The sequence below is a fragment of the Brettanomyces bruxellensis genome, chromosome 9 (assembly GCF_011074885.1).
Source record: "Brettanomyces bruxellensis chromosome 9, complete sequence".
Taxonomy (NCBI): Eukaryota; Fungi; Ascomycota; class Pichiomycetes; order Pichiales; family Pichiaceae; genus Brettanomyces; species Brettanomyces bruxellensis.
Window position 1 is genome coordinate 2,626,250 of NC_054690.1, and position 11,661 is coordinate 2,637,910.

General features: G+C 36.9%; 6 protein-coding genes across 6 annotated transcripts; 2 read left to right on the forward strand and 4 right to left on the reverse strand.

Moving 5' to 3' along the window:
- Positions 1 to 5: 5 nt before the first annotated feature.
- Positions 6 to 2,329, reverse strand: BRETT_002962 (uncharacterized protein; the record flags this gene model as incomplete). The annotated part of the gene is made up of 2 exons (XM_041281479.1): positions 6 to 1,047; positions 1,131 to 2,329. 2 exons carry the CDS (start codon positions 2,327 to 2,329, stop codon positions 6 to 8), a joined length of 2,241 nt encoding a protein of 746 aa, XP_041139270.1.
- Positions 2,330 to 2,697: 368 nt separating this feature from the next.
- Positions 2,698 to 3,714, reverse strand: ARG3 (ornithine carbamoyltransferase; the record flags this gene model as incomplete). The annotated part of the gene is made up of 1 exon (XM_041281480.1): positions 2,698 to 3,714. One exon carries the CDS (start codon positions 3,712 to 3,714, stop codon positions 2,698 to 2,700), a length of 1,017 nt encoding a protein of 338 aa, XP_041139271.1.
- Positions 3,715 to 4,103: 389 nt separating this feature from the next.
- On the reverse strand, positions 4,104 to 5,195 carry BRETT_002964 (uncharacterized protein; the record flags this gene model as incomplete). Its single annotated transcript, XM_041281481.1, has 1 exon — positions 4,104 to 5,195. The coding sequence occupies one exon, from the start codon at positions 5,193 to 5,195 to the stop codon at positions 4,104 to 4,106; it is 1,092 nt and encodes a 363-aa protein (XP_041139272.1).
- Positions 5,196 to 5,484: 289 nt separating this feature from the next.
- On the forward strand, positions 5,485 to 6,528 carry BRETT_002965 (uncharacterized protein; the record flags this gene model as incomplete). The annotated part of the gene is made up of 1 exon (XM_041281482.1): positions 5,485 to 6,528. The coding sequence occupies one exon, from the start codon at positions 5,485 to 5,487 to the stop codon at positions 6,526 to 6,528; it is 1,044 nt and encodes a 347-aa protein (XP_041139273.1).
- Positions 6,529 to 6,619: 91 nt separating this feature from the next.
- Positions 6,620 to 8,380, reverse strand: BRETT_002966 (uncharacterized protein; the record flags this gene model as incomplete). The annotated part of the gene is made up of 1 exon (XM_041281483.1): positions 6,620 to 8,380. One exon carries the CDS (start codon positions 8,378 to 8,380, stop codon positions 6,620 to 6,622), a length of 1,761 nt encoding a protein of 586 aa, XP_041139274.1.
- Positions 8,381 to 9,955: 1,575 nt separating this feature from the next.
- On the forward strand, positions 9,956 to 11,626 carry BRETT_002967 (uncharacterized protein; the record flags this gene model as incomplete). The annotated part of the gene is made up of 1 exon (XM_041281484.1): positions 9,956 to 11,626. The coding sequence occupies one exon, from the start codon at positions 9,956 to 9,958 to the stop codon at positions 11,624 to 11,626; it is 1,671 nt and encodes a 556-aa protein (XP_041139275.1).
- Between the last annotated feature and the right edge of the window lie 35 nt (positions 11,627 to 11,661).

Here is an 11,661-nt window from a genome sequence, read left to right on the forward strand (position 1 = left end):
ATATATCATTCATCCGTTGTAATATCATGAAAACGTGCCATGAATGTTGAAGCTTGGTCTTCTCCATTAGAAGCAGCAACTTCCTTTGATGCTCCATTACACATATCTGCTATGATGCTGGTTTTATTGTCACTAAGGCCCTTATTCTTGAGAATTATTTTAATGAACGATAATGGAAGATCATTGAATACCTGCACGGCTGACTTCCATTGTTCCACATATTCGGAAGACTCTTCACAACTCGACAGATTAATGAGAATGTCAAGAATATACAGCTGATCTGGCACAATCTCTGCCCGGTCGAACTTAGAAAATGTTTGTTGGATCAAAATACCATCTCTTTCAATTTTTTCAGAAAATTTCGGTTCTTTGATTTTGCGTTTATAAAACAACGCACTTAAGTACGAAAGTAAGTATTGGTCAAAAACAATCTCGAAAAGAGAAATGTAGAGTTCTGGATGTAAGAATTCTTCAAGTGGTCCCATGTATGATTCATCAACTATTTCCAAGGAATATTCGATCATACTTGAACTCTTGTACCATTCTTTTGAAAATACTTGTTCCAAATAAGGTTGGTATTCTACCACGATAAAACCATTAAGTTTCTGTAGGCATGTCGTACCTAACTCGATTGCATATCCGGAAGCATCTTCTGCTATTTTCTCAACCTGTTCATGAAAATTAGAATGTAGAAGTTTTTTAACCTCTTTAAATTGCCCATCCAATGCATCCACAAGTTTAACACAATCGTTTGCTAAAATTGTTATGTATCTCGGCATAAATCCAACAGTTATATCCTCTGTAATTTCCCCATTTTCATTTTCCGCCGGAAGAGTCCATTTCTTCACCTCCTGTGATAAAGCAGTATCCCATTTGTCATAATACTGTTTCAGAACAACTTCAGCAAAAAATTCTAAGTATTGGATAAGTATCTTGGAATCTCCAAGTTCAGCCAAAGCATTAATATTTGATTTTAAAATTTCGACCACTGTTTGTGCTGTTTCTATTCCTAATTTCTCCTCTTTAGTATCTGGTGGCTCCTTATCTCTACTTTTAAATAATTTTATGGCCGGAGTAAGCGAGTTGTCAATCCATTCGGTGGTCTTTTGTTTATTAAATTGAGGCATGACTCCAAAAGTTCATCCATCTTATCCTTATTCAAAATACTGCAACTCTTAATATCCGTTTTCGAGAGATTGAACAATTCCTTAAGTTTCTTCCGATTTTCATATTCAAAATTTAACATTTCAACAACCGTACTATTTGAAACTAGGTCATCATCTAGGACATCCAAAAAAAGCTTTCTTAAGCCCTCTTGGTTCCATTGAATTATTCGTAAGAAATAATTCCATTCTGGTGGAAAGCATCGTTTGATAATTGTGCGGTAAAGCCCCAACGTTTCATAATAATTATCATCTAGAACTTGTAATATTTCTGCTCTATCCGTGGATGCAAATATATTATCAAGAGCATCTTTTATAGCCTTTTCGAAATATTCGTCAAATTTCATTCTGTAAGAGCGTACATGCGATCTTTTAACATACATGTGCAATTTATTAACTTTTTGTGAAGATTCTGTATTATCAGCGGATGTAGTGCTAAAAATACTATCCAGTAACTGTAATTTCATGTCTTCTTTCTCCTCAAATTGAATGATTTGAATCAATTTAATAATAAGCCCATAATTCTCGCAATTCATTATGTCGACAAAAGCATCCACCACCATTCTTAAAATGTGATCAAATCTAGAAATTAGATCATCCAATCTTACAAATGAGTTGTCCGCTGCATGTTGTATGTCTGGAGTTGATTTTTCGGCCATTATTTCAACCTTATCTCTAAAATCTCTCAGTTGGTTCAATTCGTAATGTATTAGTAATATGTTATCACCACTTGATGTTTCGGAATAATACTCGGCATCTTTTGGGACCTCAATTGTCATGAGCTCCTCGATTAGATCCATCTTCTGTGCAAGGGTCTTAAACCCTGTGTACAACTCTTCAATATCCAAAAAGTTTTTTAAAGTCGTAGCAGCTTTGTCAAATACTGCACTGACACTTCTATCAGATGTCGATGCCTTCTGAATATCCTTGAGTTTTTGAATATTTGTTTCCAAAAGTTTTAGTTGCTTATTTGCTGTTTGCATGTTATTGATCATGCCTTGTATTTCATTCATTCCGCGCTCTTGTTCTAGCTTGATTTGAGAGTCCACACTGGATTTCTCCTTGTCAAGACTTCCAATGATGGTTTCAATATGAGTTAAATCATCCTCTGATTTAAGTACATCCGCCACCTTACCCAATACTTTAGGGTCCTCTTTTGAGGGCATTTTTGTTTTGAAATGTGTTAACTGTCTAGGTGATTTCTTAAGTATATATGTTTATTGCATAAAAATATAACCACAATGATTAACGTTTCATATGTTTTTAGTCCCCAACAATAAAAATTTCGAGAGTGGTTTTTCTCCTACATTTATTGACTATTATTTTTTTTTTTTTTTCCCCCCCCCCCCCCCCCCCCCCCCCTTCACTCTATATTTTCAAAGTATCGCCTCTAGTGAGGTAAACCTACTGTATTGTACATGGCATATTTGTTGCTTTTTTAAACTTCTAATTTGTACTCTATTTAAGACAAATTTATATGCACTGCTTTAATAAATCAGCCAACGATGTAAGAGATGTTTGTCTTATACCCGTTTTATAAAATAAATTTCCCCTTATTAACCACAAGTGCCTCTATCGTAGCAATTGCGGCATACAATCTGTTTTCCGCCTCATGAAATACAATAGAATGATCACCATAAAACACATCATCTGTCACTTCAAATTTATGTCTTGGTAAGCAATGCATGAATTTCCATCCAGGTGCTGCCAATTTTCCCAAGCTTGGTGTTATTTGAAATCCGTTGAATTGTGCAAGCTTCTGCCTTGTTTGAGCCTCTTCCCCCATAGAAACAAAGGTGTCCGTGACCAATATATTTGCATTTTTTGCCGCAACCTTCGGATCGTGTGTAAGTTCTAGAGATGCACCTGTTTCTTTTGAAACCTCTGCGGCCTTGTCCTGAATTTTGGTGGCCATCTCAATACCATCTGGTGTAGCTATTGAAACATTTATTCCCATTCTCATAGCCGCAATGGACATATCATTGATAACGTTGTTGGCATCGCCAATCCATGCCATTTTCAACCCTTTGACATTACCTCCAAATGTTTCCTTTATTGTGAGCATATCACATATTGCCTGCAATGGATGATATTTATCACATAGTGCGTTGACCACTGGCACGGATGAGTTTTTGCAAAGTTCTTGTATATCGGAATGCTTATTCACCCTAGCAAATATACAAGATGTCATTGAGGAAACAACTTTAGTCGTATCATACAGGCATTCATTAACGCCTAGCTGAATGTCTTCTTTGCCGAGAAACATTGGATGTGCTCCGAAATATGCTGCGGCTCCTTCGGTGGAAATTCTTGTCCTAGTTGATCTTTTAGTAAATATCAATGCAATTGTTTTTCCTTGTAATGGAAATGTTGCTGGCCTTTTCCCTGATTTTATTAATTTTTTGTGGTACTCAGCTCTTTTAACCAACGACTGAAATTCCGGAGTTGTTAAATGAGATATTGACACTAGATGTTTTACTGTGGAAGATGGATCGGGCGCACCCGTCATCTTAGTAGAAAACTTTCTTGTTATTGTCCTTGTAATACTCATCATGTATAGCTGTTGGATTTTTTTCCAATTGAAGTTGATAATCAAATGATTTATGTTATTTTTCTAAAGTAGGATGTTTAGATGACAAATGTCCATTACGAGAGAGCGAACAGAACGCTATTTATATAGTAAAGTTGATTTGCGTATAGTACAGTTTAATTGTATTTCTACAATTTTTCAACATACTCAATACAATGAGTCAACTGCAATCCAAGTAATTGAGCAAACTGGGCGTAGTATGTCATCAATTTACAACAGGAAAACAATAGGAACAAAAAAATTTTCAAAATAAGCGCCAAAGCCAAATTACTTGTTCCGGCAATTCTACATAGCGCGCTTAAAAGTCTTGCCAATCAATGCTTAATTTTTTTTTTCGCCAGCGTCTATTCCTATTTGCTTTGACTCACTCTTTTTAACAATGTGTCTTTTTCAGTAATCACTTCACCAAGTAATAATTCTGCCTGTTGTCCTTCTTGTCTGTTTTTTTCCACTAATGTCATGTTGAGTTCCGTTTGCTTTTTCATAAAATTCAACTTTTCATCCAAAGGTTTTATTTCTCTTAGTTTCGGCCTAGGATACTTCGTTTTTAATATATCCATTGATGAGTGCTCAATTTTATGTAAATTTTGAGGTGCAATGTTTCTATATATTTCTTCAAAATCTGCATCTTCGGTATTTCCCAGATCATTGAAATGATTGCTTTTCGTACCTTCGTTTTCACTAATTTCCTCCTGGACATCCGAGAGCGCTTCTTCTATTTCCCGTCTTTTAAGCAATTTTTGAACCCGCTCTTCATCCTTGGATAATGCTAATCTTCCATCACTGTATCTGTCATCTGTATCAACTTCCAGATATCCATTGTCTAGATCGTCTGAATTGTTCGCCTTTAATGAAATAAAGTTTGTTTTGTCATTATCATTTTGATCATGTTCTCTTATATATTGATTTATCTCAGATCTATTTCGTCTATCTTTCAACGCCTTGATGAGAGCGGGTTCTAGTACCTTTGGTATCGATTCTTTCAAAGAGTAGCCACCTTTTCCTTCCGATGTAAAAGCCAGCGGATGCTTTACGGAACTTTCCTTATCCATTTTTGTTATGTTTACTTGCTTATGACTGTCACCTATATTAGACTTCACATTTTTTGATTCGTGTACATTATTTACACTCGACATATATTCTCCTGAACGCTCCTCATTTTTTTGATTTGCGTTCGAATCTGGAGCATATTCATCCAAGCCATCATCTTTGATTTCAAAATTCCTGATATTACTTCGCAAAACACTATGAATTTTGCTTTTTGCATTACCAAAGTTTGTTTTCCGTTTCCTAAATAGTGCTGACCCCTTATCTCGAGCCCCTACATTTCCTGGCTTTATGTTGTTGTCCCTTCCGTCAAAACCCTCGTTGGTATTTGATTCTTCCTCAAAATCAGAATTTTCTAGGAGAAACGCATCGAGGTCGATTGGATCCTGACTCATTTAATGTATGTTGTATCATAAATATCCTGTACATGCACACTACTGTCAGATTGTTAATATCTCTAATAAAAAGTTTATTACCACCTATGAACAATATTTTCCTGAAGTGTTCAGATAAAATGAAAAACTTACGAAAATAGCAAAAAAATTTTGTCGGCGGAACTTCAGATGTTATGGTGCTTACACTATATTTATATCCCAACCGCATGCAAGCAATTGATTAGTTTTTTTTCTCTTGATTAATTCAGTTCATCTTCTGAGTTTAGGTTTCGGGGTAGTCATAAACATAATGGCATCAACAGTTATGGCTGGAAGCCCTTCTCCGGTTTCAGACGGGGCAAAGTTAATGCACGAGAAGATGATAGAGGGAAAGCAGGCATCTTATTCACAGCAGGAGCTCATGAAAATAATGAAGTTTAAATCGTCACAAGAGCTAATGAAGTTAGCCCAAGAATTGTTGAATCATGGCCTGTTGAAGATTATGGAGACTGTTAAAAAGGATTCAAAGGAAAAGGGGATTGTTTTTGCTCCAATTTCGGAACAAGAAGCTCAAAAAGTCAGTGGCATGTCTAACGATGAGGCCATGGTTTATTCGTACATTGAAGCAGCTGGAAGAGAAGGAATATGGACCAAGACATTAAAGGTGAAAACAAATTTACACCAGCATGTTGTTTTAAGATGTTTGAAATCTTTAGAATCGCAATCATATATCAAAGCAGTGAAATCGGTGAAGCACCCCCAGCGTAAGATATACATGTTGTATCACCTTACACCTTCCATAGAAGTTACGGGAGGTCCCTGGTTTACAGACTCAGAGTTGGATACAGACTTTATAGACTCACTTCTGATTATTGTTTGGAAATTTGTTGCTTCAAAAACATTTCCTATGTGTTTCAAAGGCAAGGGAACTATAGTTGGTGGACACAAGCAACTCAGTTATCCGGCCTCAATGCTTTCTGGTATGGGAGGACAACTCCCAACTTTGGCTCGAATTGGTCAGTTTATAGCTAGCTCTGGTGTGACTACTGTCGAATTAACACTGGATAACGTAAAGTCTTTATGTGATGTCTTAGTCTACGATGAAAAGTTAGAGATGGTTAATGCACATTGTTACAAAGCCACTTGGCAAAGTGTGTTAGAAGCTGGAGGCGGAAAAATTGAAGGTGTGGACATCTATCAGCCTCAAAATGATGAAATATTCAATATAGATGACAGTTATAGAACGATGGATACAGCAAACGTATCCGTGGATGATGTTACAGGTAAAGATGATCATAAGAATAATAGCAGTTCACAGACTCATTTTTATTTGGATTCATGGTACAGAATTTAAAATATTTCTTATTTTACTTTAGGTACTCCCTTTTCTACTGATTTTAAAATAATTATCGTTTACAAATCCTGTATTGGGTGTTTACCCAGATCTATGCATATGTAGGTGGAAGTATGTGCGACGCCATTGCGTGTTCCTCATAGGAGGGCAAATGTATGTGACTGCCCTCCGAAACCTTTGCAAATTTTTTGGTATCCAGATAAGATGGAGGTGGTTCATTCCCAATCCGACTTTCCGATCTCAATATGTGAAGATTTTTGGTTACCAAAAGTTCAACCCGACTGAACCTATCCTTATCCGCCTTTGGTTCTCCGATTAAAGCAGCGGTACTTCTAATGAAATGATCCTCTTCATTTTCTATGTTTTTGCTATTAATCATTGACTTTTTTAAATTTATGTCACTTGAAAGATTATTCTTTGAACTTTGAACTTTAATGTCGTTTCCCTTGCTCTTTTCTTTCTCAATTTCCTGGACAACTATCCCCACTATAAATTCATGACGAACTTTAAAATGGCACATATGCCTCTCTGTTGAACTCGTAGAAGGGTATATCACAAATCTCTCATTAGAACAAGCGTTATAATATTCACTATCAATAAGAATCTCAAATTTTCCCGAATAACTTTTGTGACCAGAACCATGGTCATTCCGGACGTTAACTAGCAGCAGAGGAAGTTTTTCTGTCTGTATTATATCTGCATAATGGGATTTATTGCTTGGGATAGAATCATAACACAGCTTTTGAACCATGAAAATCCGGATCTGATGTATTTTATACCGACTTCTAATAATGGGAAGAATCCTCACTGTAACATTCAACTTACTTCCTATAGCAAAATTGGTTGGACCGCTGATCGATACTGAATAGCATAGCAAATTTCTCCAATTTGCCGTTGAAACGTAGTTGGTATTCTGTAAATGACCAAGATCCGACTCGTCAACCTTCAAAGTGCATTGAACAAAATCAAGGGTCAATCTACCAGAAACAATTTTTAAATGATGCGTATGCTTCTTTGGAGTCAATAATTTTGCTTCGAGTCTGTATGTCACGGAACCAAACGAATTGTATGTAGATTGTGGAGCATTTCCATTGGCAGTAAACATAAATGGAAATTTATAAGAACCTTTAGAAAAAGTGTCAGAAGAATCCCATCGTTCCCCTCTCAATTGATCATCATTAGGATTAAAATTGTACCATTCTCGAACATCTTTTAAAAAAGTGAATTCCTGTGTTTTTTCTGATTGAATTAGTGGACTACCCTTATAGTAAAAACAAATAGATGAAACCCCTTGCAGCTGAAGCTCAATCTTATGTATCTTCGTAGGTTTCTTGACATTTAGGATGAGACAACCTCTAATTGGGATCTGTTTCTGTTTGTTACCATCCAAAAAAATTGTTTTGTTTAGTAGCGCAATGGTTAATTTGACTTTCCTATTATTTACGACTATCTTCTTGTGGCTGTATGGTATGTCATCGTAATCATGAAGATGGTTAGAGGGCACATTTGAACGTGTTCGCGTACACCCAGGTAATTTAGATAATACTCTTTGAATGTCACGTGACTCGGCTTTTTTTGAAGACCCCTCCTGCTCTTTAGAAGGTGGGGCAGTACTCTCACTAGAATTTTTCCGTGACGTATGAACCAAAGACGAAGACAGTGTCGGATAAATTAAAATATCCTCCGTTGATTGCTCATTTGACCTGAAAGAACTGGTATTATATATGTCCACAGCTTCAGAGTTGGCACTTATATTATCATCCGAGTTAGTGGACGATTGTGAACTTAAATAACTTCGGTCGGATCCCACGGGAGCCGATAGGATCTTTTCAATAATAGAATGGAAAGCCATACTAATGTTAGAAACTAACTACTAACATTAATAACACATACAATAAATGCGTGAAGCTTTGGTGGCCCTTTCCAAGCTATCAGGAAGTTTATAGAATTTTAATAATATATATAATATTATTTTTACGTGCGTACTTCAAACAGTTGCCAAGCGGAAACAGCAAAAAGGATCGATCCCTGCCGCACAGCCGTTCGTGAAGTATAGGAATTTTTTTCAAAAGCGGAGTACGAGCGGGAAACTTTTAAAAACGTAGGCAGGGAATCTCTTTTCTCGGATCAGGCGGAAACTAATTTTTCTTTCTTATTAGCGAAAGTTGAAACGGTCACTAACCCTAATCTTTTTTTTTTTCTATTATGGTCAGAAGTGTTTTTTCTGTTTTTCAATCACCACCCCACACTACCAATTTTTTATTCTAGGTTGGTATACAATCGGCAGTATATGTCTACGACACTCCCCGATCATAAAAATAATAGCCGGAAGAAGAATGAATAAATTGCAATCAAATGATAATAATAATACGAAATGAGTTTGAAGCCAGTTCACCCAACATGACCCCATACAATTTTCCGGACGATTAATTCAGATCATTTTTTTCTATGATAAGGTTTTTTTCCCCTGGATACTTCACGATTAGACGTATTTTGTGTTGATACATTGTAGAAGTTGAATTTTTTCTTGAATTTGTTTTTCGTTCACTGCAAATAATTTGATTAGTGTTTGTTCTTATATACATTGAAAGAACTTGCTTCATATTATAAGTTCGGTTTAAAATGATATATTTCAAACTTGTTACTCAGCAATACACTACAAAATACAATTTTTTTGGATCCAAAGATAATCTATATTTGATTAATAAATTGCATGCAATATCGAGATTATTTCACTGATATAAATTAAAATGGATGGTATGGTAGAGTTGGATAACAAGCTTTTTGTTCGTTATATATTTCTTTACTTTGTCTACTTCTATTCTATCTTGAACAAACATTGAGATATAAGATCTAATGATAAATTAATCCTCCTATCAAGTTCAAATGATTGTGTCGTAATCACGTGAAAACTGACCAATTATGGTCACGTGATAAATTTCAATAATCTCGGAATTTGCAACCAGCCAAAAGGTGATTTAAATCAGGATTTCTGTGTGTGGATAAAAAAAAGACACTGTGTATAGTTTAGTAGAACTGGAAGTCAAAAAAGTGAAAAATTGCAAGTTAGCTGGTCTTAATTGACAAGCAAAAGGAAGTAGTTTCCAGAAGAGGCTGGCTATTGTTTAAAGGAAAATAGATGGCTGGGGAAAAAAATCCCAAGTAAATGTAATTAAAAACATTAGGAGTGGGAAAAAAATAAAAATAAAAAAAAATTAGGTAGGATACTTATGGAAGTTGAAGCAAAATGCGAACTCGACGATAAGACGAAACCGCCATGGTGCATGGGAAATCTTGTGCAGAATTTTTAGGTTTTATCGTGATCTTACTCAGTTGCCTTGAAAACCTCTGTGCGTTTCTTGAATTCACGATAGCCGGATAACGGAAAAGTTAAACAACCAGTCAGCAAAATTAAACTAACTGATCCATGTCTCCTCCAGGTGTGAGTGGAAAGTTATTAAGACGTGTCCGGAGGGCATGTCGTCCATCATTGGATGAGCCCAATATTACTCTCAATCTTGAGATATGCGATCTTATAAATCAAAAGCAGGGTAACTTACCACGTGAGGCTGCAGTTGCGGTCGTTCGTTTGGTTAATTCCAGGGATCCTCAAATTGCAGAGCTTGCATTGACTTTGTTAGACTACTTAGTGAAGAATTGTGGATATCCAATTCACCTTCAGATCTCTAGAAAAGAATTTTTGAATGAGTTAGTGAAAAGATTCCCTGAAAGACCCCCTGCAGCATACACAAGAATTCAACGTTTGATCTTGGGTGAAATTGCTGAGTGGGTTCAGACCATTTGTCGTACTTCGCGTTACAAGGAGGACTTGGGATATATCCGTGATATGTATCGGTTGTTGCGCAGTAAGGGGTATGATTTTCCCGCTGTGAAGTCTGAAGATGCAGCCGTTTTAAATCCGAGCGATAATTTAAAATCGGTCGAAGAACTGAGAGAAGAAGAAAGGGTTGCTCAAAGTGCTAAATTGCAGGAACTGATCCGTCGTGGACGTCCTCAAGATTTGAAAAAGGCCAATGAGATGATGAAAATTATGTCGGGATTTAAAGAAGATGATGAACTTGAGCAAACCAAAAAGAAGGTTGAGTCGGAATTGGAGAAAGTTGGGAGAAAGGCTGATTTGCTAAACGAAATGCTCGATAATGCTACCAATGCGGGAAAGATAGATTCTGGAGATGATACGCTGTATGATCTTATTTCGGCAGTTCGTGTTGCAAGACCTAAATTGCAGAAAATTATCAGCGAAGAGTCCGGAGATGACGATGCCGTTGCTAAGCTTCTCGCATTGAATGATAAGTTGAATGCTGTTCTTAAAAAATCAGACTTGCTTACAGGTGGTCATGCAGCTGATGCAGCACAGGTGAAAGTTCCGGGTAGTTCGGATGCGGTTGGCGACTTAATTGATTTTGATGATGACGATGATTCTGCTCCTGCTGATAGTGGAAGTGCTCTCGGTGGGTCAACAATCAACCCGCAGAACTCCGTCGCATTTGATTTGCTCGGCTCTGGTGATACTAGTACTAGTGGTGCAAAGCAACCTTCTGTTGATCCATTAGCTGATCTTTTGGGAGATCTTGGTGATCTTTCTATTGGAACACCATCAACAAATGCTACGACAGGTGGTTCTACGATTGCTGGCGTAGTGTCCCCGATGTCTAGTGAGAGTCCTGCTCCTGTGTCCGATTCTGTTGCACTAGGTGTTTCTGGTAGAAGTTCATTCACTGCCATTCGTAAGCCAACACCATTTTCAGAGTCATCTAATTTGAAGATCACATTTACTGTTAATTCAAAGCTTGGATCCAATGTCGATATCACCTTCCACTTTAGCAATCTTTCAATCACAAAATCCATAACTAATATGCAGTTTTCTTTGGCAGTCACTAAGCGTTTCCAGCTCTTACTACAGCCAGCATCTGGCTCCGAATTGAAGCCTGGAGTTACAGATGGTCTCACTCAAGTTGCACACATTACCCAACGTGAGAATCAACAGTTTGACAGCTTAAAGTTGAAGTTCAAGTGCTCGTACAAATTGGATGGCGTGGACACGGTTGATTCAGGAATGGTCTCTACTTCTGTGTAGAAGGATGGTTACAATATGGCTTTGATAGTACGTGA